This window comes from Malaya genurostris, chromosome 3, assembly GCF_030247185.1.
Source record: "Malaya genurostris strain Urasoe2022 chromosome 3, Malgen_1.1, whole genome shotgun sequence".
Lineage (NCBI taxonomy): Eukaryota > Metazoa > Arthropoda > Insecta > Diptera > Culicidae > Malaya > Malaya genurostris.
The window spans coordinates 98639914-98667863 of NC_080572.1; the positions used below are offsets into that span (position 1 = coordinate 98639914).

The 27950-nt window shown below is 39.4% G+C and overlaps 3 protein-coding genes across 5 annotated transcripts; 2 read left to right on the forward strand and 1 right to left on the reverse strand.

Annotated features, from left to right (window-relative positions):
* Positions 1 to 570: 570 nt before the first annotated feature.
* On the forward strand, positions 571 to 2191 carry LOC131436664 (m7GpppX diphosphatase). Its single transcript, XM_058605518.1, has 3 exons — positions 571 to 1245; positions 1315 to 1460; positions 1661 to 2191. The coding sequence occupies exons 1-3, from the start codon at positions 723 to 725 to the stop codon at positions 2189 to 2191; spliced, it is 1200 nt and encodes a 399-aa protein (XP_058461501.1). The 5' UTR covers positions 571 to 722.
* A 75-nt stretch (positions 2192 to 2266) lies between these two features.
* Positions 2267 to 3717, forward strand: LOC131436663 (uncharacterized). The gene is made up of 2 exons (XM_058605517.1): positions 2267 to 3004; positions 3069 to 3717. The coding sequence occupies exons 1-2, from the start codon at positions 2267 to 2269 to the stop codon at positions 3660 to 3662; spliced, it is 1332 nt and encodes a 443-aa protein (XP_058461500.1). The 3' UTR covers positions 3663 to 3717.
* A 12943-nt stretch (positions 3718 to 16660) lies between these two features.
* LOC131435627 (tyrosine-protein kinase Shark) lies at positions 16661 to 27675 on the reverse strand. Of its 3 annotated transcripts, none has more exons than XM_058603711.1 (7): positions 27305 to 27675; positions 21121 to 21217; positions 20225 to 20709; positions 18695 to 20164; positions 17918 to 18638; positions 17682 to 17853; positions 16661 to 17617 (listed from the first exon to the last, which is right to left on the reverse strand). In XM_058603711.1, exons 1-7 carry the CDS (start codon positions 27332 to 27334, stop codon positions 17281 to 17283), a joined length of 3312 nt encoding a protein of 1103 aa, XP_058459694.1. In that variant the 5' UTR covers positions 27335 to 27675; the 3' UTR covers positions 16661 to 17280. The 3 variants fall into 3 exon arrangements, with proteins under 3 accessions (XP_058459694.1, XP_058459696.1, XP_058459695.1); XM_058603713.1 differs by lacking the exon at positions 27305 to 27675 and adding an exon at positions 21505 to 21722; XM_058603712.1 differs by lacking the exon at positions 27305 to 27675 and adding an exon at positions 21357 to 21722.
* Positions 27676 to 27950: the final 275 nt, after the last annotated feature.

Here is a 27950-nt window from a genome sequence, read left to right on the forward strand (position 1 = left end):
CACAACATTTGGTGGATATTTTTACAAAGTGGGTCACAATAAAATCAATCATAAAGTGGGACTTTCAAAATGTTTTTCACAGATGTTCACAGATTATGATCGAAAATATGCAACACAGATTTTTCAAGTTGAAACACAGATTTTAAAATGGCAACTCTGATATTGAAAGTCGTATAAATCAATTTTCCTAAATCTGGCATTTTTTTAATTAACGTACATACCTGTCACTCGATGTTGTGATCAGAGATGCCAGATATTTTCATAGGAAATCTGCATTACTCTCTATAAAAAATCTGTATTTATCTGTATTCACTAATAAAATTAAATTTCAACAATAAAATGATGTTAAAAGATGTTTAATTATGGCTGTAAAATGGTAGATTCAATGAGACCAAGACTTTGATTCTGGTCACTGCAATCAAATACTAATAGATTGCTCATACGAAAAAGTTTTTATGTTGCTTTTTAGGAGATTCGTATTAAATTTAGGAAATCTGTATTCTGTATGCGTATGTAAAAATCTGATTAATACAGATAAATCTGTATAAATGGCATCTCTGGTTGTGATTTATGCCAAAACGTGGGACGCGCTTTTTCTCATGCGTCTTTTGTGCTTTAGTTTGTGCGTGTTGCTCTTAATATTAGTCGAATATCTATAGGTTTCCTAATAGTTTGTAAATCAAGCCACAATATTGTTTACCACACCAGAATTTTGTTTGAACATGCTGAAAACAGTAAACGTATTGCCAAGTAACAGTTGCAAAACAAAAGATTATGACGAATCACATTCCCACGAAGGTCAGCCAGAAACAGCAGCATCAACAGCGACGTCGCCGTCGTCAGCACTTGAATCATCGTCTATAGGTGTTGATGGTAGTAGTAATAGAACCGACAGCAGGTTTAAGTTGGAATACTTTGAACCCACTCGTATTTTAAGCAACAACAGTACCCATAAATCCGTTACGCTATTGGGTCATTTCGCGAATCTTTCACATGACGATTACGCGATCATTGTTTTAGAAAAAACTGCTTTCACTGAGGAACAACTCAAAAATTCGCGTCAACAGTCGACGGCAGTGACGACAGCATATTCGCCTATCGAGACGTCATTGAGCAGTGAAAGTGAACAAAAATCAAATTGTACTGTTAATCGAAGTTTCTTCGCGACCACGTCCCAGCTGAGAACGGAATTCACTAACGATATATACGGAAATTTTCTGTGTATGGTAGATCCGGAGGTCAATCGTAAGTTGTGGTCACGTTTTTTTGTGGTGAAGTTTAACGCATGCGAAATTTTTGTTTCTTTGTGTGCAGAAATCAAGGTTACAATCATCTATCCAGCTAGCGAGAAGCATATCTTGAAGTTTTCCGCGCATACAAGATATCTCGTAGAGGAAACTGCTTTTGATTATCAGACCGTGTCTTTACCTCATTTGAAGCAGGAACAGCTGAGTCTAGAGGTAGGTTATTGCAGTTATTCCGTTACACCGCAAGAATCGTTAATACATACAGACGTATGTGAGCAAATCGATCAGAAATTTAATTAGTGTAGTAATGACAACATGAATCCTAAAAAACGAAAAAAACATGTGTCTTTTGGCAGTAGAGCTGTCTATACTCAACGTAATGTTTCTAAAGTTTATTTATTAAATAATTTCAGTGGCTATACAATATACTCGAGCATCGTAAAGAAAAGGAACGGATTGTTTACGAAGACCCTACCGAAGAAACTGGTTTTATTTTACTGCCTGATTTGAAATGGGATGGTAAAACACTAGAGCAGTTGTATTTGTTGGCCATAGTGCGTCAGCGAGGAATTAAATCACTTCGAGATTTGAATGCCAGTCATCTGCCACTATTGAAGAATATCAGGGATCGAGGCATCGAAGCAATAAAAAGCCGGTACGGAATTGAGCCTGATCAGCTCAGAATATACATACATTATCAACCGACTTTCTATCACTTTCACGTGCATTTCACCTATCTTAAGCACGATCCTCCGGGTATTAGCTGCGAGAAAAGTCATTTGTTGTCGACAGTTATTAACAACCTTGAGTTATTGTCGGATTACTACCAGAAAGTTACGCTTTCTTTTGTTGCAAAAGAAACCGATAAACTATATGAAAAACTGAGGGCAGCTAGAAATAGTTCATCAGACGAACCGGAAGTGAAACGAGCTAGAATCGAATAGTTTTCCTAACAATTAGATAGCATATTTCTCGCCGTCATATAGTTAATAGCAAGTTCTCCACATCATACTCAAGAAATGGCCGTTGGGAACATCGAACGTGTGTTAATCGAGCTCCGACCTCGACTGCAAAGTGCAAATTTTTTTATTGGTTTTAGTCGTCGCTTTGCAGAAATAAAATCGACTAAAATTGACCTCGGCTCCGATCGCATAATTATAACCACTGAGAATAATGACGAATGTTATGAAATCCGACTGGGAGATTATTTCAAGTTGCACACCCAAACGTTAAGTTCGTTGATGATCAAAAATAGCTACATATGCTTCAGAATCAACACCAACGAGAATATATTCCATTCGGAGGTGTTGGAAATCAACGACTATAACGTATGCTCCGATTTGAAGTTAGAATGTGGCCTACAAACGGACACCGACTATATACTATTATGTAGTAACTGCTGTAGTCCACTGCGCGACGAATCAATCAAATTCAAACGAATTCTCGAATTGCCTTCCGATCACATGGATAGTAACGATTGGTACTGTCATCAACATTTGCACGAGTGTGCAGGTGTCAGTCAGACAAACGGAGAGTCTTCCTCGAACACGTTTCACTCAAACAAGCTAGCACCATCAGAGACGGATTTATTTTTCGGGCCGTTCTATGCAATTCTTGATAGAAAACACCTACTTAGGGTTCACCTAAAAGCAGAACGATTTTTGTATTGCAAACGATGTCTGCAGTATTTGGGAACAATGAAACGGAACGGTTCCGCAAAATTGTGGTACGAAAATCTACGTTTTCAAGTTCCGAATGTAAGATCCACTTTAATTAAAAAGTTTAATTTCGTTATTTCAATGCACGTTTTCAATCTTTCAGAACAATTCGGAAGAAACCACGCCAACTCGACTATGTCTATTTCAAAAAGATCAACTGCTAGCAAATTTTGAATACCTGGTCCGCAAAACAGTGAATGATTTCAACTTCATATCACATCTCGGTTTGCCGCCGATTTTCAAAATTATTTTCGAGATGCGCCGACCAGGATTAGACGGCGAAATATTCTACCTTCTGGTTCAAATAATGGATGTCAACTTGAACGTGTTCAAAATTCGTAAGACTTTGGATATAGATTCGTCCTCTGGTGATGAACAACCTGACAATGAAGGTGAGAACCAGCAACAAACATACCATGACTATGATAACGATGAGGTGTTCGTAGTCGCAAAGAAAACGCATCGTAATATCCATCTGGATAGACACAAGACCATGAAGCTAATGTATAGATACGAGAAATTTGACCAACAACCGATTGTCAATTTTTGGTTGCAGGATACCAATGCGGTAAATGTGGAAATTTCCGAAAAGATGTTCCGAGCGGCCATTCGTTACTTAGATGGCAACTCGAATTTTGTACCAGAGTGCTATAGAAATAATCTAGGATTTATTTTAAGCTATTTGGATATTACATAAGGACTTCGTATGCGACATATGAATATCCATCCTACAGTATGTTTTTGGTTGTCAACATTTTGTACGTAGCATTATTTATTCTTAGAACATTAAAGAAATACTTCCTCTAACACTAATTTCCGGTGAAGCTTTACATTGCGGAAAGTTTGTCTTCACAAGTTGACATATCTAAGCGCTCACAAGTTCCCATGTCTTGCTTTCCCGTCTGTCTATGATGACAATTTGTAACGGCGTCGACTAGGTGCTATCGTCTTCTGCGTTAGTAGCATAAGAAGAGGATGCGAACTAGTTAGTGCGTTGGAGCAATTATTTGGGTTTGAAAATTGGTTTTTCATTAATCCAGACTTTGTTTTCATAAAAACCAATCTAGTTTTGTGTTTCATAAAAAACACCTTTAAAAACACGAAATAAAGTCAAATAATCACCCTCATCCTTGTTTACGTCCGTATCGACCATACGACGGACGGGGTACTTTCGAACGAATGCGAATAAGCCATTCTTGTTTTCGCTCGAAAAAATTCGAACGCGACTCGTTTGCCACAAAATATTCAAATATCAGTAAACTTCTTCAAATACATGCTAAGCCTTAATGAATCCAGTCCAATATTTGTGATTAATCATATGCGAAACGCTAGAATGTATGTAAGTTTAGCTTCAAACGATATTCGAACATCATTCGTACGAATGGAAAGTCAATTCCAAAATTGTATTTACTGACTCGAATAAAATTTTTTTCGAGTACGATATTCATTTATTATGTTGCATTTGTCACCTCTTTGATGCTTGGAATTTTCCTAAAAAATTACCTGCGATGCCGACTCTAGCTTTGCACAGGGAACCCGTTCGTACGCATTCGAGTGAAAACAAGAATGGCTTGCACGCATTCGTTCGAAAGTATGTGTTCGTCGAATAGTAGATACGGACGTAAACAAGCATGATGATACAAAATCAGCGAAAAACAAGTCAAATAACAAATTATATCAAATTTTTTTCATTTAAACTTAAAACTGTACCAGAACTGATGATTTGAAATTGGATTGGCGTTTTTCTTATGCATGTACGATGTTTGAAAGTGTGATTGATTCTAGCGTAAACGGTAATACGAATTTGGCATACTTTCGAACGTATCGCATATGTCCGTAAACAAGATTGAGGGTGATGGCAAAAAAATCGATATCTTAAACTCGTACAATTGGTATTACGATAAGGTATCTAAATTTCGAGCATATTTTTAGTTTTCAAGCTCAATTGTGACAGATATTGGTAAAAAACAGCTAATTATGGAATAAAAGTTTGTATAACTCGGAAAGTAATCATCAGATCCAAAAACAAAACCAATGGCGTTTATACTTCCTGGAGAACCTTTCATTTGCAACTAGTTTGGTCAAAATCGGTCCAGCCTTCTCTGAGATTCGCGCATCTCTAATTTAGACATACATACACACAGACATTTGCTCAGTTCGTTTTCCAAAATTTGAGCGAAATCTAAACTTAATTTTTTTACCTTTCTCATATAGAAAGGTTATGCAATCACTGTGAAAACCGATCTTTTAACCGAGGTCCGGAGGGCCGAATGTCATATACCATTCGACGCAGCTCGACTCAACTAATCCCCGTCGAAGGATCTAGACTACGCCGATGGAGAGCTCCCCGACGAAAGAGTTTCTTCCGACACCAAATCTCCTGTTTTGCCACACCGGACACAAGCACACATGACGTGTTCTGCCGTCTCAAGCTCATTTGGGCAGCCAGGGCAAGATGGAGATGACGTGTGGCAGAACTTGTGGAGGTACCACATAAAACAACCGTGACCTGTGAGGAACTGCGTCAGGCTAAAGTTTACTTCGCCGTGGGGTCTGCTGATTCATCCGGAGACTTTTGAAATGAGCCGATGGGATTGTCACCGATACTTCCAAGTTGCACTGCTCGGTCCCTCAACTCTTCCTCAGTGGTGACCTCGTCCAAATCCTTGACCTCTACCACTGCCTCCTGCGAAAGAGCTTTCACGGTGGCCTCGCTGCCCAAGGATTTCGCAATGAGCTTCCGTTACTCTGAGCTCTTAACCGAAGGATCCTGCTTGAGCTCGAACAGCATCTCTCCTTTCTGGGTGCGCCTGGTCTTTACCACGTTTTCACCCAACGCTACAGGTCCTCCCTCACTTTCCTGAGGAGCGCTGCGTACGTCGTCTTGAAGTTTGCCACGGCGGTCATTTTCTTTTTTCTTTTGTTCCTTTCTCTTGTCTTCTTTGTTTTCTTCCTACTTTTCTTTTCTTCCTTCTCCTTTTGCTTCTTATTCTTCGTCTGCTGGCTATCCACAGTGCACCATCCATCATCACTCCGATTGCTGAAGCGCTCCCGTTCGTTTCTTTGTTTCTTCGGGACTTCCTCTTCTCCTGGCGGATCTCTGCTGCTTTTCTCCGAGCGAGTATTCCGATGATTCTTCGGCGTCTCTATGATTCCGACCATGGCTCGTTGCTGCTGCCGCTGCGTAGCTACTGCAGAGCGTGTTTACTCGCTGCTACTTCGCTCTCTGCCTCATCCGTTCTCTGCGTCACGCTTTTTCACGGCAGCTCCGAGAGCCCTCCGAATCTTCAAAACTAATTCCTTGATGTCCTTTTGCACGTTGTGCTTTTTGTCGAAGAACTCGTGTAGCTCATCCGTCAAGTTCTTAGCCACGACTACCTTCGGCTGTTGTTGAGGCACGCTCCATCCGCTAATCGTCGGCTGCTGCTTCTGGACTTCTTCACGCTGCTGCTCCGCGTGTATCGCACTTCGTTGTTAAGCCGATTCTTGTCGCTGTTCTGTTCCTTCTATTTGCTGAGACGGAGACCTCAGCAATCCTCTTCTGGCAAACGGATTCGCCACCTTTCCGGTGTTACTTCCGTTTTCTCCTTCCATGTTATTGGGTCCCCCTCCGGGCCCGCTGTACGTAGTCGCTTTCGTGATCTCTTGATTGTCTATAAAACAGGGAGGCCAAGTGAGGGTTGAACACGTACCTTCATGGGGTTCGTGTCCAGAGCCAGATCAGCGTAAGTCGGGAATGTTACATTCGAGCCTAGTACCCATCCAAACTGACGGACAGATGAAGAACGTTTCCGGAGGCCTGCCAAGGTTTTACCGGGACGAAACAGACGCACCATTAGCCCACACGCCGTTTCAAATAGTTGTCACACTTCTTTACTCAGGGAGCAGAATGGCACGAATGTCGGCCCATCGTTGCCATCCGATCCGTATTCCGTAGTCCGTTGACATTTGCGTTGACCAGTATGTCATAATCAGGATGTTACTGACATTGATCCTGATGTGCCGGCTGGCACTCGGGGTGGTTGGGCTGAGGCACTTTGGAAGCGGTACAAGGTCGCTTGTACGGAGTTGCTTGCAAATGTGAGGCTTTTCATGGGAATTCAACAGAGCCCACTGTTTAACCCCCAACACATCCTAGGCATTCTCCGCTTGAGCTGTCTAAAAACCAGAAGCTCGGACACTCCCCAAAAGAAGAGCCAAAGGTGGTAATCCACACGAATGTGTGAACGGTTATCGATGATGATAGCTGTGTATATGTGTATGTGTTAATTTAATTTGTTTATGTAATTTATTTTTATTCTTTACTTTGGTTTGCGCGTATAGCTTATTAACCATTTCAGCGACGCATCGACAGATAACACTAATTAAGTGATTTTAAGCACGAGATACACTGTAATTTACATTTTTATTCTTGTTTCTTTTTTGTTCATTAATTAAGAACATTAGAAGGTAGTAAACCTTCTTTCTCGATTGTTTTACCAAGAATGATTTTATTGAGGAGTTCTAAACTTAAACTAACCTACTGCCTGTTCTACGTACATAAAGGTGGGAGGAGCCAGTTACAATATTTTCGTTAAATAATTTGTTAGCGGGAGAGAGGAAAAAGAGAGAGAATATCGATTGGTGCATCAATGCAAAAGAAAGTGATTGAACCTATAGCGCATTACGCAAGGGAAAGAAATGTCGCATTGGCGGATAGTGTGGGAAGCTTGCTTAGCTCGCCGTGTGCAGCATATGTTGCAACACGGCCGGCTAGCATGGGAACTTGATGTGAACCATATGGCTGGTTCTTGGGAAATGTAACGATCGCCAAGTGTTTTTACGACCTGCTACTAATTTGGATTCATGGTACTTGCAGGATTAAGGATGTAAGGATTTTAGTACATGTTCGGATTTAGTTTATGATCTGTGATCAGAGAAGGATTGGTTAAAGGTCGTGTGAATGCTGGAATATGGGAAAGTGTTTCGTTTGGGTTAATCGGATCAATATTATAATGCTACAGTATGTAACAAATATGTGCACTCGATTTTCTCAGAGACCGCTCATCCAATTTTTATAATACTTATATTCAAATGATTCTCACTGATGCCACTTAAACCGGCGAGACAAAAAACCGCAAAAAAAATTCTAAACTGGACTCAAAACTCCGCAAATCGATAGCCATTATCAATAGGCAACTAAACAAATCGATTCCAGTTATCCTGGTTCCTGATCTCCGGTTTCGGAAGCACCGGAAATAGTGTTCATATATTCCAAAGTGGATCTCACTCACTTTTCTCAGCGATGGTTTGACCGATTTCCACAAACTTAGGTCTCACGGTGTCATGCGGAATTCCTGAATTTCATCCGGATCCGACTTCCGGTTCCGGAGTTATAGGGTAAAGTGTGTTAAATATTGTAAATATTAAACCGGCGAAACAAAAAACCGCAAAAAATTCCAAGTAGGACTCAAAACTCCACAAATCGATAGCCATTATCAGTAGGCAGCTAAAGAAACCGATTCTGGCTATCCTGGTTCTCGGTTTTCGATTAACGATGGGATAAAATATTCATATGCTCAAAAGTGGATCTCACTAACTTTTCTCAGAGTTTGAAGAACCGATATTTCCAATCTTAGTGCCAAATGAAAGGTTACGTCCTATGGTCCTACCAAATATTACTACATATTTTCGGATTCAACAAAAATTTTAACCATCGTTCAGAGTACAAATCGTATAAAAACTTCAAAATTTGAATAAAAACTAGTAGATTTTGTACGCCATGTTAGTTGGTGACTTCGATTATACCGGTGCTGGGGTTTCGTTGCTGGAAGTACATATAATAGTGAACCCACTTCGTTTTCTTAAGGATGATCTACGCGAACAAGGCACTGTATCATTCTGTAGGTTTTTTTTTTTCAATCATATAATTTATTAAGGCACACTGCTTAAGCTCTAAGATGCCAAGGGCTTTTTCTAATTTTAATTAACAAATAACTTAAAACTAGGATAGTATATTAAGATAATGTAATGACTTTGGCAGATCCCGCCTTCAGCTAGCAATCGGCACCGGCCGGCGTACTGAATGTAACACGTTGGTAAGTATCTTGGTATTAGCCGCTTCTTTCTGTCCGTGTGGGTTCGCGGGGGACACCCCCAGGCTACGAATACCAGGCGGGTGGCCCATATTCATCTCATAGACTACAGCGGCCGTCCGTGGGCAATGATGATGATGTTACGGAGGGAAATGAAAAAAAAAAATATACAGAGAAGTAAATATTACGGAGAACAGCGTAAAAAGGGGATATGGGAACAAAATGACTAAGAACGACAAAGATCTAATTAGTTGACATCGAGATGGTGAAAAAACGTGGGAGGGGGAAGCAGAAAATTTAGTGACAGCAGAAAGATCTTGTTAGTTCCAATGAAGATGGTGGACAGACGAGGGATGGGGAGATTCGGGCGGATGTTAGTGTCGAACCTGTGGGTGAAGTTTCTTCTTCGCATCAGTCGAGGAACAGGGGTAACTAACGCAGATTACACTTGTATATTAATGTGTTTAAGGAATTTATATATGAGTAACATATATGATATATCCCGACTCGCCAACACATCTCGAATCGGAACATCAGGTGGTCTACCTCGGGCCCTGAGGGAGTCCTTTAAAACAGACCTGGCGTCACAATACCCCACACATGACCATACGACATGCTCGATGTCCTGATAACCGTTGCCACAGGTGCAGAGACCGCTCTCCATGACCCCAATACGCCGAAGATGTGCGTTGAATGTGTAGTGATTAGACATGAGCCGAGACATAACACGAATGAAATCGCGACTCACGTTCATCCTCCTGAACCAAGGTTTCGTCGATACCCTAGGGATAATGGAATGTAGCCATCGTCCCAGTTCGTCATTACTCCATGAAGTTTGCCAACTTTCAAGTGCTCTTCGACGAGAAATACTGAAAAATTCATTGAAGCAGATTGGTCTTTCATAAATATCACCTTCTAATGCGCCCACTTTAGCCAATGAGTCTGCCTTTTCATTTCCCGGAATGGAACAATGTGAAGGGACCCAGACTAACGATATTGAATAAGACCGTTCAGATAAAGTTCGCAAGTGTTCCCGTATTTTCCCCAGGAAATATGGGGGATACTTTCCTGGCTTCATTGCCCGGAGAGCTTCTATTGAGCTTAGACTGTCCGTGACAATGAAGTAATGGTCTTTGGGCAACGTTTCAATGATCTCGAGGGTGTACTGAATAGCAGCTAATTCTGCGACGTAAACTGAAGCCGGATCACTGAGTTTGTACGAAGCGGTGATGTTCTGATTGAAGATGCCGAAGCCTGTGGACTCGTTGATGTTTGATCCGTCAGTGTAAAACATCTTTTCACAGTTGACTGTTCTAAATTTATTATAAAAAATATTTGGGGCCACTTGAGGGCGCACGTGATCCGGAATTCCACGAATCTCTTCTCTCATGGATGTGTCGAAAAACACAGTAGAATCAGAAGTATCCAACAAATGAGCACGGTTGGAAACAAACGAAGAAGGATTAATATTCTGAGCCATGTAATCAAAATACAAGGACATAAAACGGGTCTGAGAATTGAGCTCGACAAGCCTTTCGAAGTTTTCAATCACCATCGGATTTAAGATATCGCATCGGGTTAGCAATCGATATGAGAGATCCCAGAATCGATTTTTCAACGGTAAGACGCCCGCAAGCACTTCGAGACTCATCGTATGAGTCGACTGCATGCAACCTAAGGCAATACGTAAACAACGATACTGAACTCTTCCCAGTTTAATGAAATGGGTGTTCGCGGCGGATCGGAAGCAGAAGCATCCATATTCCATTACGGACAATATCGTTGTTTGGTACAGCCTGATCAGGTCTCCTGGGTGGGCACCCCACCATGATCCGGTTATTGTACGAAGAAAGTTAATTCTCTGTTGGCATTTTTGTTTCAGATACCTAATATGACTTCCCAGGTGCCTTTGGAGTCGAACCAGACCCCGAGATATTTGAATGTGAAGACCTGAGCTATGGTTTCACCCCTTAGTTGAAGCTGTAGTTGTGCTGGTTCTCGCTTCCTTGAAAATACAACCAGCTCAGTTTTCTCCGTAGAGAAGTCGATACCAAGTTGAAGAGCCCACGTGGACAAGTTGTGGAGTGTATCTTGTAATGGTCCTTGCAGATCGGCAGTTTTGGATCCTATAATGGACACAACGCTGTCGTCGGCAAGTTGTCTTAGCGTGCAAGATGTGTTGATATATTCATCGATATCTTTTACGTAAAAATTGTATAAAAGGGGGCTTAAGCATGAGCCCTGAGGAAGACCCATGTAGCTAAATCTTATTGTCGACAAATCACCATGTGCGAAATACATGTGTTTCTCGGACAATAGATTATATAAAAAGGTGTTCAAAACCGGCGAAAGACCATGCTGGTGCAGCTTCTTAGATAGGATATTTATAGAAACTGAATCAAAAGCCCCCTTGATGTCTAGAAATACTGATGCCATTTGTTCTTTACGAGCAAATGCCATTTGAATTTCTGTTGAGAGCAACGCAAGACAATCGTTCGTTTCTTTTACCCCTGCGGAAACCAAATTGTGTATCTGAAAGAAAGCCATTAGTTTCGACCCAATTGTCTAGACGGAAGAGAATCATTTTTTCGAACAACTTCCGGATACAGGAAAGCATAGCAATCGGCCGATACGAATTGTGATCGGAGGCTGGTTTCCCAGGTTTTTGAATGGCGATAACTCTCACTTGTCTCCAGTCGTGTGGGACAATATTACCCTCGAGGAACTTGTTGAATAAATTCAGCAAGCGTCTTTTGGCGGTGTCAGGCAGATTCTTCAACAAGTTGAATTTGATTCTGTCTAACCCCGGGGCCTTATTGTTACATGACAAGAGCGCAAGTGAGAACTCTACCATCGAAAACGGTGTTTCGTTTGTATTTGATGTCGCGGCGCGGGAGATCTTCTGTTCCGGAACAGAGTCTGGACATACTTTTTTAGCGAAATCGAATATCCAACGGTTGGAATATTCGTCGCTTTCGTTCGTGGTGTTTTGGTTTCGCATTCGTCGGGCTGTGTTCCAAAGAGTGCTCATCGATGTTTCTTTTGTTAATCCGTCAACAAACCGTCGCCAGTAACCTAGTTTCTTTGCTTTAACTAAGTTCTTCATTTGCTTATCTAGCGCTGCGTAATTTCTATAATTATCAGGTATTCCATATTTTCTGAACTTTTTGAATGCTAAAGATCTTTCCGCGTTCAGTGATGAGCATTCTTTGTCCCACCACGGATTGGGAGGAAGGATGTTAGTTTTCGCGCCGGGTACACGTTTCGTCTGAGCTTGAATCGCGGAGTCGAGAATCAAGCCAGTCAAAAGCGTGTACTCTTCCTCCGGAGGAAGTTCTTGTGTTGTTTCCAGTTTCTCAGACATCGCATTTGCGTAATATTTCCAATCAATATTTCGTGTGAGGTCATACGAAACATTGATTGTCTCCGATGGTCTTAATCCGTTGGCGATTGAAATTACGATAGGTAGATGATCGCTACCGTGAGGATCGGGGATTACCTTCCACTTGCAATCCAACCGTAGCGATGTCGAGCAAAGGGATAAATCCAGCGCACTTGGTCTTGCTGGTGGTGCAGGAATCCGTGTCATTTCTCCCGTATTCAATATTGTCATATTGAAGTTGTCGCAAATATCATGGATCATAGTTGATCTGTTATCGTCATGAAGACAACCCCATCCCGTACCGTGTGAGTTAAAGTCTCCTAAAACCAACGTTGGTGCGGGAAGGAGTTCTATGATATCACTGAGCCGCTGATGCCCAACCGAGGCTCTAGGGGGAATGTAGATGGAAGCAATACAAAGGTCCTTACCTTTGATTGTAACATGACATGCGACAACTTCAATACCTGGTATCGAGAGGAGGTTAATTCGATAAAAGGAATAGCACTTTTTGATTCCCAAAAGTACTCCTCCATAGGGGGTTTCTCGATCCAAACGAATAATATTAAAATTGTGGAAGTTGAGAGATATTTCAGAAGTTAACCAAGTTTCGCACAATGCAAATGCATCGCAATTCGTGGTATATAATAGATGTTTGAAGGAATCAATTTTTGGGATGATACTTCTGCAATTCCATTGTAAAACAGTGATCAAATCCTTGACCTCATTGGATAAATTAGCCATCGAAGGATACAATCGCTGAAAGAAGGGGCCATTTTACAGTCAACTGTTTCAAAAACGTCTCAGCTACGGGTACAAAGGTCATCAAAATACCTTTCAAGGGGTCAGAGATATTGAAAGTTTTAAAAATCCAGTCCACTATATCAGAGAATTTAATAAATCCAGCATTTGGTTGATTCTTTGACTGGTCTTTAGGGGCAATTGAGTTTTTGTTTGTCTTAGGAAGTGTTGGAAACTCCTTATCAGATCTCAGTTTTTCTAGATCAGGAGCTATTCTTTGCTTCGGTGTTTTACTAACACTACCATTAGCTGTTACTTTTGGAGGCCCCTCAAGGGCCACCTTCGAACCCTTACTAGGTAGCTTATGAGAGGAAATATTTCTCCTTTTCCTGTTGCTACGAGGGATGGCCGAAGATGTGCCTTCGAGAGGGTCGTCTGAATCGCACTCGTCTGTTGACAAGCAAGCATAGGGATTTGCAGATGGGCTTGGTGGTGTAGCACTCTTTAGCATTTCTGCAAATGTGCGCTTGGAGCGTTCCCTCAAAGAGTGCTTTAGCTTATCTCCACGCAATTTGTAGGTGGGACATGCTGAGAGATCATGCGGACCCTCACTGCAGTAGAGACACTTTTCAATGTCTCTTCCGCAAGAGCCATCCGCATGACGCTCTCCACACTTCGAACACGGGGCCGATTCGCACAATGGGAGGCTGTGTGTCCTAATTGCTGGCAATTAGTACAGTTCATAACCCGCGGCACGAAGAGACGTACGGGTAGACGAACCCTGTCCAGAAGGACATAATTTGGCAAAGCCGAACCAGCGAAGGTCACACGATACGAGTTCGATTGAGGATAAGATTTTGACCCATCCTCGGCGATCGATACTGAATGCAAGCGTTTGCAATCCAGTATCTTCAGATTCTTGAGTAAGGGGTTTTTGAAACCGCCAACCCCGTGCTCAAGAATATCTGCGCAAGTCAAACCTGCATCTGTGACCACGCCGTCTATTTCGACTTCGCGGGCTGGTACATATACGCGATAATCCCGCGTAAAGAGCTCATTTCGAACGATCTCATTAGCCTGCTTTAAGCTGGTCAACGAGACCCTGAGTTTGTCGGAGCGCATTTTTACTATTTGTGTGATAGTCGGGTAATGTGACGTCAGGTTCTTATTTAATGTCAATAAATTCAATGCTTTATCTTTAGATTTGGCCCGGAAGTACACCACATATGGACCGGTCGATAGCGAGGGTTCATCGGAATATTCCTTAATCCGGGGGGTTTTATTACTGTCAACAACAGGCGGATTAGGATCTGTCTTCATTTCTTCGTCTGGAGGGGGAGGACTCATTGTGCTTACTGTAGCACGAGGTTATATTTAGGCAAGTGGTAAATTATAAGAGGGATGCAACAATAAACTGTAATAAGTAATAAGAATAAAGAAAAAGGCAATACTTAGCTTGTTGTACAAATGCAAGGAACGGTCGCCAAGACCTGCTCTTGGTCGATTGCCACTTTAATTGATGCCAAAAAACCTCTACGAGGAAAAGCACAAAGCACCAGCTAACGGTTCGGTGCGAAGGTGCAAAAAACCTCACCGAGGAAAAGGCACAAATAAACTGTTTATAGTTTGTATGGACTAACGGTATCACTTCACTTCAATGTTCGATCACAATCGACACAGGGAACAATGGCCGCTTGTTTATACACCCTCATTCTTGTTTACGTCCGTATCCGCAATACGACGAACGGGTACTTTCGAACGAATACGAATAAGCCATTCTTGTTTTCACTCGAATGAATTCGAACGCGACTCGTTTGCCACAAAATATTCAAATATCAGTAAACTTTTTAAAATAAATGCTAAGCCTTGATGTAATCAGTCCAATTCATGTGATTAACCATATGCGAAACGTTATGTATGCCATTTTAGTTTCAAACGAAACGTGTATTCGAACATCATTCGTACGAACGAAATGTCCCATTCCCGTTTACGGACGAATAGACGAAATGCCGTGGTTTCGATTCGTCAGTTTAATGTTGCGAATCAACCGTTCGAACACATTGAAAAAAGTTTAACCGATCTCTAACAAAATTATTTTCGAATCTAAAGGTGATTTTTAATCAAATCATAAATTTGTGTTTTGCATAAATAATTTAGAAAGCAAAGCAGTATAGTAAAATGCTGTTTTTTTTCTGGGGAGCCTTTGAATATATGCGAGGTTCAAAGTTTTTATGCATCAATTTTGCATCTATTAAGTACTTTATGGAAAATACGCCATGGGTAAACATGCTTTATTTTATATTAAATGCATGATTTTACCAATGAAATAAATATGTAGGCTATCGAAAACATGACAAAATTGCAAGAAAAATGCAACATATTTTTCGCAGATACTACTGATCGGACTGCTATTTCAAATGCTTTTTTTTTACTTTGCACGAAGTTTAATTTGAAAATTTTATTTACCGACTTGTATAAAATTGGTCCTGAGTACGATACTTATTTATTATGTAGCATTCGTCACTTCCTTGATGCTTGCAATCTTCCTTAAAAAAAACTACCTGCGCTTTTGCACAGGAATCGCGTACGTACACGTTCGAGTGAAAACAAGAATGGCTTGTTCGCATTCGTTCGAAAGCATGTGTTCGTCGTATGGTCGATACGGACGTAAGCAAACATGATGATACAAAATCAGTGAAAAAAACAAGTCAAATAACAAATGATATCAAAGATTTTTATTTACAACTCAAATCTGTACCAGAACTGATAGTTTAAAGTTGGATGGGCGTTGTTTTTATGCATGTACGATGTTTAAAAGTGTGATTGATTCGAACGTAAACGGGAATACGAATTTGCTATACTTTCGAACGTATCGCATACGGCCGTAAACAAGAATGAGGGTGATAATCCGCACACTTGGCCTTGATCGGCGGAACAATAACCGGCTAACGGTACCGTTTCGATCGACCGCTCACAATAAGGCACTGTTCTATTATATAACGCGAAAAAAAACCTCTCAGAGGAAAAAGCACTATTGTCTATCACGCAATATCGTCCGACCACTTTATCACACACACAACTGGTTTTCAATGCTTTCGCAGTAAATCCAAATCACGTCTGTTCGCTCGGAAGGTTGAAACGGCAATGATTCTGTAGGTTATACTAGTTAAAGAACGTTGTCGATCCACATTTCGAACAATTCACGTTATGGTAATTTTCACTGCTTTGCGGTTCACCGCGTTTAATATGTCTATCGATTCGGAAAGAAACTGGAAAGTAATCTGAACTGAGATCACTGATTGATATCTGTCTAATCGACACTGAGCACAAGTGCGCTTTTCTTTTTGTGCGGTGTTCGACGGCTGCAGTTCCTCAGTTTCTGAAACTTACACGACAATGTATCACTCCAGTGAAATGCCCTCACTACCTGTGATTCGTGGGAAATCTGTGGGCACATAGAATCACATGTTAAATGAATCGATTTGAGAAGACAACCAATAATTTCGGACATTCATTGCAAACAGAATGCATAGGATTTTTATTGAATTTGATTCACGTACATATATTAGTATAGTCGATCAGTTGTGTATGGTTGAAAGGTTTCACTAACTATTATAGCACATTGTTATTATTGTAATATTAAACCAATAGTAATAATTCAAATATTTGCAAAACTAGACTCAGTTTAAAATCTTGAAGGCACTTAAATTATTTGACAAAGTTTTTAGGCTGTTCGTTTCATTCTCATGACACACCAGATTACAAATTCATAGAAGTTCTACTTTGCTGAATGTGAAACTACATTGCTTGTTATTATAAAAGAGGAATGATACACATAACAGTATAAATAAAAGAGGTATAACATTTATAAATTATATTTTAGTAGAGTACGAGCAGTCACATCAATGGCAAATAAATATTGACTAAAACACAAAATACGAATGGTTAAAAAAGAATACTTAAGAAATAAAGTATGAATAACAATAAATGGATTGTGCCCTTCTCTATCCACAACAGCCCTGTATGATAATTTGGACAAAAGAAAACCATTGACAAAATCAATGCATATATAATACGTTCAAATGTTCCTTTTGTAAATCTTACATTTGCCAGTTTATCACTTACTGATTAGCATTGATTTCTCTTCCACTTTGAACCAGTTCCTGAATATTCTGGTACTCTATATCATCGGTAAAGAAGCGGGTAAGAAATTTAAATGTAGGCCTATTTTTTGGATTATAATTCCAGCAACTTTTCACAATAGTGAACACCTTATTCGGGCAAAGCTCCGGCTGCGATAGACGTTGGTTATTCTCAATCAGCTTGATAACATCGACCCCCTTCATATCGTGATAGGGCGGTTGACCCAGAGAATACATTTCCCACATTGTGACACCGAAAGACCACACGTCACTGGCATGGGAAAAGGTGCCGTAGTTGAAACTTTCCGGAGCGTACCTGGTTTTGAAAATAAAAACACTTGTTGAGAATTGGCTAATGACCAAATATTGCATATACACACCATTTGATTGGCCACTTGCCACCTTGACTGGCTCGGTAATAATCGTCTCCCGCACCGATGGCACGCGATAGTCCAAAGTCGGATATTTTGGCTTGATAGCGAGAAGCAAGTAAAATGTTTCTTGCCGCCAGATCCCGGTGTACGAAGTGATGCTGTTCAAGGTATTGCATGCCTGTATAAAAAATTGATTCAATAAAATGTTACTGCTGCCGGCAATTTTTCTAGCAAATACTAACCACAAGCGATCTGCGCTGCCCAGATGATCAGTTCATGCTTCGGGTTGAGGGTCGTCTTGTTAGCAATGATATAATCCAACATCGATCCTAGTGGCACCAATTCCTCGATCATCATCAGCGGTGGACCTTTGCAGATTCCAATAAGTTTTACAATGCAGTGATGTCTCAGTCGTATCATAACGCTAGCTTCGCGTAAAAAGTCTGCCCGGTTGCGCTTCCCTTGACTCTCGACAAGTTGTTTAATAGCAATTGGCGTGAATTCCCCAGGATCTTCTGAACCTGGCATAATTTGATCCGTGCCTGGCTCTAATTGAAACGGCATCAATGATCCCTGATACACGTAACCGAACTCGCCGCGGCCTAGCACTTTTTGTGTCAAAATGTACTGCTTGGGAATGAAATAATTTGGCCGGTTAGATACACTTCGAGATAGTTTCATTTGCTGTTGCTCGTCTTCATCTTGCTGTTGTTGAATGATGGACAGAAATTCGGAGTCACCACTTTGAACACTGTCGCGACTCATCGTGGATATAGTAGAGTCTAAGCGCTCAAAGGGACCGCCCTGTCGGAATAAGTTAGGACTTGTTGGGGTTGTACATTCCTCCATCGATAGGCTACTGAAGACGGGAACATTTCGAGTTGGAATATAGTTGGTAGTGGTGCTAACTGGTGGTGGCAAGGCTGGCTTCATAAGAGGCATGCTACTGTTTGTTGACACAATCTGAGAAACAAAAAACTCCTTAAAGTTAAATTTTATTTCCATTATCTATAATTTACCTGCGGAAGATTTGGCGCGGGTACCGTTGGAGGAACATCGATGAAGTATATTTCCTCGGTACTATTGTCCAATTGCTGTTCAGTAAAAATATTTTTATCACTTTCTGTAAAATAGTCGGTCGCTGCCGGGGTATCGTCGATACCGGTTGCTTCGGATGACCGACGTGGACCGAGGACACCGTGTAGAGGGGATCCGTTATTGTTAATACTGTCCACGAAATGGCTGGAAGGAGCAGGGGGTTCGCCAATATCAATATCCACGATGGCACAATTGTTGCTCGGTGTGTTGTACAGTTCGCCTGATGTATCCAGCGGTTTTGCAGATGGTAGTGAAAACACTGATGTAAATTGGAGCTGTTTAAAGCACTTTGATGCGCTGACCTCTTCAATCAAGCTGTTTCTGTTGAGCTGACTATCCGGATCTGTGGGAGGTATCGGTTTCATCTTATTTTTTCGAAAACTCTTCATACCATCTATTATGATGTTCTTTTTCTTTTTCAATGTTGAACTACTCGGTTTCGATTTACTCTCGTCAATGTTTGGCGATGTCTTTGGAGAGGAAACTCGCTCAGGACTATGCTCGAAGAGACCAACTTTGTTCATTTGCTGTAGCATGATTTCATTTGGAACTGATAAGTTGCGCACCGGGACTGGCGGGTGTTGCAATTTCGTTAGACTGTTGTCACTCGATTTACGGGTAAAAGAGGTAGTCCCATTACTGGCCAAAATTGATCGTGCTGATGGTGGTGACACGGATTCTGCAATGTGGATTGCTTGACGTTTCATTTTAGGAATAGTCGAAAACAATGGAATTGGTGGCTTAGGTTTTGGAGGCACCGGATATTTCAGATTGATTTGGAGACCATCAGAGAATCGACTGTAGTGTTCTATAAGGTTTTCCAAAGACACCAAGTAAGGGCCATCATCAATGAAGAGATAGCTCTGTTTTCTTTGAATTATAAAATGTTTTGCTTCGCCATCAAAAAGTAGTGTCAATACATCTACACCGTGCTTTGTAGAATATCGTACCAAATATACTCCGGATGCATCATCGATATGTTTTTCTTCTAATTTCACCTCATTTTCTTTGTTCTCATATCCAGAGCAATGAGGTACTAGTTTTTGTGCATGTTCCTTCAAACACTCAACGGCCACCTGTCGGTCAAGCGTTCCATGATACCATTGACTTCGGTGAGTCGTTGGAAGCGGAGGATCATAATTGTTCAGATAGTCGACGGTTGAAAAATGGCCGTTGTCTTTTGCCAAATCTACAGGTAGCTCTCCGTAACTGGATCGAGGCATATGGGGAACATGGTTGAATAGTAGTTCTTTAACAGCGTCCAGATTACCATTCGCAGCTGCCTCATGAAGCGGCACCCATCCCGTATCTTTGTTTCGAGCTTGAGGATTGGCACCAGCGTTAATTAGCAAGCGTACCATTTCGATGTCACCGTTTTTACGACATGCATACTGAAAATAAAAAAAAAGTTTTCACTATCATGTTCTGTTATGTACTTTTAGTAAACTAACATGCAACGGGGTGTTTCCCTGTGCATCTCTGTTATTGATGTTGGAGCCCCTTTCGATCAATTTCTCCAGAATTCTTGCTTCAGCATGCAAACATGCCAAATGCACAGCAGTTTGTCCGTCTTGATTTTTCGAATCAATGTTCCTGTACCCACATTTCAATAATTCGGATACGATCGTGTAGTTGCATTCTTTCGTTGCTCGGTGTAGCAGGTTAGTCGTTCCGTGGCTCCGCACATCGTTTGGCGGTGGAGAACATCGACAAATAGCTTGCAAACGGGTTACTAATCCGTGAGCCGATTCCCTGTAATGCTCGATTAGCGAATCTAGACCGTGAATTGGTGTGTGGTCATCGATTGAGAAAAATGCATCGTCTCCGTGACGTCGTATCTGGTAATGAACGACTTCGTTTTGGAACAACACCGAAAGTACAAAATCTCCATCGGAAGAACTACTTTCCCGCACCATAAAAACTCCATCGCCTCCTTCTACAAGAACAAAATAAGCAGGCAGAGAAATGTATATATTATATATCCTTATGATTAAGCAAAAATTATTAAACATGATGAAATGCGTTGTTGCTAATCAGAATTGGGTCACAAATGCAGCTTTTAAAATGTTTACTATGCACACTTCAACCACAGTGAGTAGTGCTGAAACCAGCAAAATTGCTATTGCGATTATTGTTCTGATTGGTAATAACCATAAATAGTTCAGTTTACCGCACACACCTGATATATGAAAACATAATTAATGTTAACTGAAATTCATACTTTCCTATATAAAAAATGAATATGGGCAATGTGTGACTGCATTTTATGAGTAGAAAATGTAATGCTTTGTAGGACACAATCCCGATCGTTACATTTATTGTAGGAAGTGATTCTCATAGAGCTTACCTTGACGAAGTATTTCCTCTGCCCGTTCTCGGGACACTTTTCCGTGAAACCAGCAAAGGTTCTCTTCCCGATTCATTATGATTATGTAGGATTTAGTCTGTATATGCGGAAAAGACGAATAAAAAAATATAAATGAAATGGTAAACAACTGAATTATCATTATGGATTAGTATTTTAAAATATCAGATACTTTTTGCATTATAGATCCAACTGAAGGTCAACAGTGCAGAACTGACCTGTTGAATTTGCGATAAAATTTTTCTTACAGGCCAGCAAATTATCCTATTCTATTTATAGCATATACGCGTTAGGGAGAGGTCATTTTACGTTTGATCAAGTTCTTCCTTCAGGAATTTATCACTTGTATTCAAAAACAAGACTCACAAGACTGCAAACGGAGTTCAACACCACGAACACAGAAACAAAATCACCAAAGCATAGATTCTCGATAAAATTTGTTATTAGAATAAAAACAAATTTAATAATAAAGTATCCAATAACCAATAAAAACAATAAACGAAAATATTAAAAATTCTTGGTACTATAGGCAACAAAGTTTCATTATGAGAAGAGAACTGTGGAGTTTTCCCTTTGACGTATGTTGTATCATAAACTTCACACGAGTATAGTGTTTGCTCGCTTTCGCTCATTTATGTTGTCATAAATTCTTTTCAGAAAGAAAAAGCTGACCAGCACTACTTTGCTTATTGATGGGTTGGCGACTTGTATTCAAATGTCATCATGAAACAAAGAAACGAAAGCACAGTACGAATTCCTTGTGGTAAATTTCAGTTACAACATCGACGATTAAAAGCTTTAGTCCAATGTCATAGCCAGCACAAGAAGTCAACACTTTAAGCTGTTCGCCATGCTTGCTGGGGATACGTTTATTCCAGTTTCTCTTCTATTATAGATCTTCCATATAGAACTTCTACAAAGACATAATATTAACAAGATATCCAGCTCTCACACTTTCCGAACAAATCATTGGCAACATCCTTTTTTGCGAACATGGCGCCCTCAGGCGAGTCCGCATCGAATCTCGTACATAGAAGTAAGGGAGAGAAATGTCAAATTCGTGCGCGCCAAAATAGCAGCACTGCGCACCCATGCAATTGACATGAATTGTTGAATGTGATGCCGTGCGATGGCGTTGGCGAACTGAAAATGGATTTCGCTATAAGCTGACAGGGTGACTTCTAGTTGCTGAATTTGCTATAATTTTTTATATATATTTGAAACACGAGTAAAAAGCTGCTGGGGCTGTCAGTTTCTTTTGTTATAATTTACGGATTTAAAATTTAAAACTGACATAAATTGTGAATCTAGAACTAGAACAGTCCTGAACATACCCTTAAGTCCTACATACTACTGTAAAACTGGCATACAACCACAAGAGGCGAAAAATTTAGCTGTAATAATACAGAGATTGATGGCTTGATTTCTGCACTACTGATGCTATTATAAAGAACAATGTGCTAATATTAAAATGGAAAGACCGAGAATGGTTTTGCATAGCATAATTAAATATGTGAGATTTGTTGGCAACAACAAACACTAACTTGATTTTTTTTCACTTTTATCATCAACAAAACTGGAATGTAGAAATAAGAAAATAAAAAAAAAAAAATGCTTAGAACATTAACACAAATATGATGGGTGATTACCCTCCGAAGGTCTTTATTATGTAGGACCTACATTTATCTCTTGATTCATGTTTTATCTTTGATGCGTTTTCGAACAAGGAGACCTTTCCTTATCATTGTTTGTTGAAGTGCTACTTCTCTTTAAGTGTACCGCATATATATGACTGCAGCTGAATATGTTCAATTAAAAACGAATTATGAAATATTTGATTATTCGACTTTATATATATATATATATATATATATATATATATATATATATATATATATATATATATATATATATATATATATATATATATATATATATATATATATATATATATATATATATATATATATATATATATATATATATATATATATTCAGTTTTCAGTGAACTGTTCTTGAAGTAGAATTAGCTGGATAAACAAGAGAAATGAAAACATCAATTTCCATTTCATAAACTCGGTAGAGGGTCATCGAAAGAACTTTGTTTTATAAAGTTGTGCGTTGCCGGTTTTGCTTCTCTTCCATTCATTGAATTCTAAGGCACAATAAGAGCAATTTCTTCCCCTCAGCTTGATGAGAAGCTGCATTTCGAAGGAATTCTTCCCAATTTTAAATGTAATTTCCTCGTTCATATATAAGATACGACTGAGCACAATGACATTAAGGGGCGGGTAGGGTCTAACACTTTTGAAACATTATACATTTATTATTTTCTTTATATTTTCTTATTGTAAAACATTTAAAGAATATTCTGTGAAGTTTTCAAGCCTATTGGAACGAAACTCTAGAAGTTATGGACCTTTATCTATGGCTATCTTATTCTGCGAAGAAGCAAGAGCTCGGTGCACAGACAATAGATTTCTACTTCGATTGGTTTTAAATCTTGACAAAACATTCTGGAAATGTTTCATTATAATAAATTATAAAAGAAAAAACATGATTTTTTTTTAAAGTTAGGTCTTACGGGCTCCCTGGATTAATAAATTGTTTCCATTGATTTTATAGTCAAAAAATTTTAAATGCGTTTTTCTCGTCATTCAAAAACTATTGCACCAATTTTTTTCAAATTTTGCAGACACTTCCTACATATAAAAACCCAGACCTTTTCCTATTCGTTGTTTTTTTACTTTGGGGAGGTTTTACAGCTACAAAATGGCGGATTTTTTCGTGAAAAATCGTAGTTTTCACTTTGAACAACCTGCGCTGCGATACAGTGGACAACCCAAATCATCACTTTTAAGAAGCGTCTTCCAAAATACCTCTTCAGCGACTTATTTCTCAATATTTTTTCACCAAAAAATTCAAAATGTTGTTCGAATGATGCTTTTTATCGTGCAAAAAATTTGAATTCGTTTTGTTGAACAAAAATTCTGAAAAAAACTCTCAAAAATGATTTTTTTCATCGTTTTGAACCTACCTCCCTCTTAAAAGAAACGAACCAATGCTTATGTTCACTCAATAAATACAAATTTTTGATGATGGTGGATTCACTTAACTAAAACCCTATACTATTACAAAGCGCATAAATTGTTAGTGAATGAGAAAATGACGATTAGTTAATTTTTCATAATACATGATTATACCCTTTTCAGAAATCCTTATTTGACTAACGATTTTTCATTTCTATTATTTATTTGATTTAGTTATGACCATTAAGAAATCTTAGGCGATGTTGTGATTTTTGCTGTAGGAGAAATTGTAAATCTACGTACAAGCTTATTAATTTTATAAACAGTAAATCGATTCAATAGAAGATTGCATCGCATGGTCGGATTCTACTTATAATACTTTGGGACATTAGATATAATGATTCTGTACAAAGGAGTATTTGCAACTCATTTATACCAATGACATCAGATACTATGGTCTTTTTTATGCGGTCTTTTGTTATGCGGTTTTTCTATGCGACTTTTTTTATGCGAATTTTCAGAGTTATGCGTTTTTTATGAGAAGTTTCAGAGTTATGTGGTTTCCCTTCTGCGGTTTTTTTAAAGCGAAGTTTCAGAGTTATGCGGTTTTTTATGCGAATTTTCCGAGTTATGCGGTTTTTTATGCTTTTTTTTATGCGGTACGTAAACTCGCATAAAAAAGACTTCAGTATATTATTAAGATATCCAGCTCTCACATTTTACGAACGAGTAGTAAGTGACATATTTTTTTGCGAGCGTTGCTCACTCAAGCGAGTACGCATAGAATCTCGCACATACAAGTAGGTGAGAGAAATGTTGACTTCGTGTCTGCCAAAATAGCAGCACTGTGCACTCATACGTTTGACATCATATGTTAAATGAGATGTCGTGCAATGGCGTAGCTGAACTGAAGGTAGTCTGAATTCCTTCTATGTTTTCTTTCAAAGCAAGATTTTCATCAAACATTTCCCCACAATATATTGCTGGTTCAGACTATGTCAATTGGGTTACATAATTATGGTTCAGTTTAATTTAATGGTAACTAATGGGCTTTCAATTGTGTTTTTATATAAGTTGATGAGATCTTGAATTGTATCCATTCACAAACCACCGTTTCGTTCGTAAATGGAGATTCCAGTGAGCATGACCCCGTCATGAATATTCGCCAACGCCATATGGAAGACCCTCATGCAATATTCAATTCACCGTCCACTGCCGATCGCAATGACAATACATAATGATACTATTCTAGTTTTAAGTTAGTCGTAATTAAGATTAGTAAATACCCTTGGCATCTTAGAGCTTAAGCAGTGTGCCTTAAAATTATATTATAATATTGAATAAAAAAAAAGCCAGTTGTCAGGTCTTGTCCTAGATAACTGCTAGAAGGAGAATATCACACATATGACAGCTGGCTTGTAAGACCGGTGCCCTATGCATTGAACCGCCAACCCGGGAATACTTAGATACTTTCTCATGCATGCCATTAATCCTCCCAACACCGATTGAAGCAGAACTGCTACTGAATGAAATGCGAAGTGTAAAGCAACGATCGGAACCGTTCATCGTGCTAGAGGAATCAGGTAGATGACATTATTATGGCATGTTGTGATTGTTTCGGGAGGACAAAGGTCGATTCAAACCAAGTTTTCAATGGTATGCTATTGAATAATGAAACGATGATGGTTGTTAGATTATCATCCCTATTCTGTGTTTCGATCGAATCGGATTACTTCGATCGAATGTGAAAATTTGCATTCTGTAACTCGATCAAGTGATGCTTTTGTATGAAAAACTCGAGCTCGATCGAGATCGATAGAATGCAAAATTTCCCATTCGATCGAAATAATCCGATTCGAACGTATATTGTGTATATCAATCCATTATCAAATGACTGAGTTATTATCGTTCAAAATTATGACAGAAATAGGTTACGGGGCTAGTTTTGCATTGAAAATTGACACCCGGGCCCGTATCGTGAAGAGAAAGGCATTTTGACATTTTTTGACACAAAAATAATAAATGTGACGAAGCACCTTTCGAGAACCATTTCCGATCACTTGAGAGACATGAATAAATCTCAAAGGGTTGGTAAATAGGGAAAGTTATAGTACTACGAGCTTCTTAAACCCGGCAAAACAGATTCCGCCAGCTATCATAAAATCATGATCAATTTCAACAATGCATTAGTCTAACAACGACCAGAATGGGCTCTAAGACACACCAAGGCATTCTACAGCGTTCTAATACCGTTTTCGTTTTTGAAACCTACACGCGGTCGACTCTGACTCCGAGTAAAACGAACACGTGGTACGCGCCCTAAACAACTACTCATAGAAAAAAGAAAAAATATACAAACTCGCATGGATGTCGTGGTGCGACTTGTGAAAATTTTCAGATCAAAACTACGCGATTGGAGTCCGATCTAGAGCGACCCCAGGTTGCTAAAACAAACATCTCAAAATTCGTTTGGACGATTCTGTGTCAGCTCTCGAGCTGCTCTGATCAATAAACGAAAACGGTATAAGAATCCTTCCCACAGAGAAGTCCATCTCCTCTGTGTGACGAAGAGCAAGTATAATTTCTCCCCTCGCACTGACAACGTCACCGAGAGCTCTTCTCATTCACACATATACACCACTGTGATATGTTCGACACTGAGAAGAAGGGCGCTTTTCTTTTTATGTGATTTCCGTTTCTTGCATCCCCTGTGTAGACAAGAATCTTACACCAGCGTGTATCACTCTGGTGAAATGCCATCACTGGTGCCCCATGCATTGAACCGTCAGCCCGGGACAATGTAGTTAACTTGCAAACTCTCTCTTAAAATTAACTCTTTTCCTTTGCTCTGCAAAAAATAACTCCTGCTCACTGAGTTCTTTTAAATTTAAATACTAGTTCCTTTCAATCGTTAATATAATTAAATAATTAATGGAAGATCAACTCATAACGATTACAAATTAGCACTTGGTTGACATGAAAAATATTGATTTTGTTTGCTTTGAAATTGCTTATAGCAAAGCTGATATAAAATAACCCGTAAATAAAGTTCCAGTTATACGTGTTTGTAACATGTCTTCATAATTAAGTGGATTTAGGAAAATACCCTATTATGCATCCAAGTAACATAATCTTACCATGACAATCAAATAGTCGCCAAAAGACATTTTGCTGTTCAGCGATAGATATCCCAAATAAATGTGTTGTTAGCTTCGAACTGAATTCAACAGAATTTTCATATACTGTACAACTTTTTTTTAATGTAGAATGTCACACTAAACACAATGCATGCTTCACTTTCGGCAATAAATAACTGAAATAACACGCGGTAACAGAACGGCTAAAGAAGAACTTGGTAAATCTAAACATTTTTCACTTTCCATGAATCATTCGCGTTAGGTTTAAACTGATACAGTTCTGATATAGTAACAAGGAAAAGCCCATCACACTTCTATCAGTTAACATTTCGCGTTAATGCGTACTTATTTTACACTGTTAAAAGCCTTGTTGAGTTAGTTGAGTCTTTTAACAATACTGACTTAGACTGGCCTTCGAATAAAAACACGCGTAGGTCCTGTTGTAAGCCTCATCCTTATTCAGTAGCTCAAAATGTTTGGTTCAGTTGATAATTTTTGCATCCCGTTATTGTAATTGTGTTCTCTTCCAAAAAGAGAGATTGAAAATTTTTCGATTTTTTTCAATTGTTGTCGATTTACTTCATGCCCATTGCGGAAGCTGCAGACAGTAAATAAACATAAGCGTTAAATTGAATGTTTCGACACC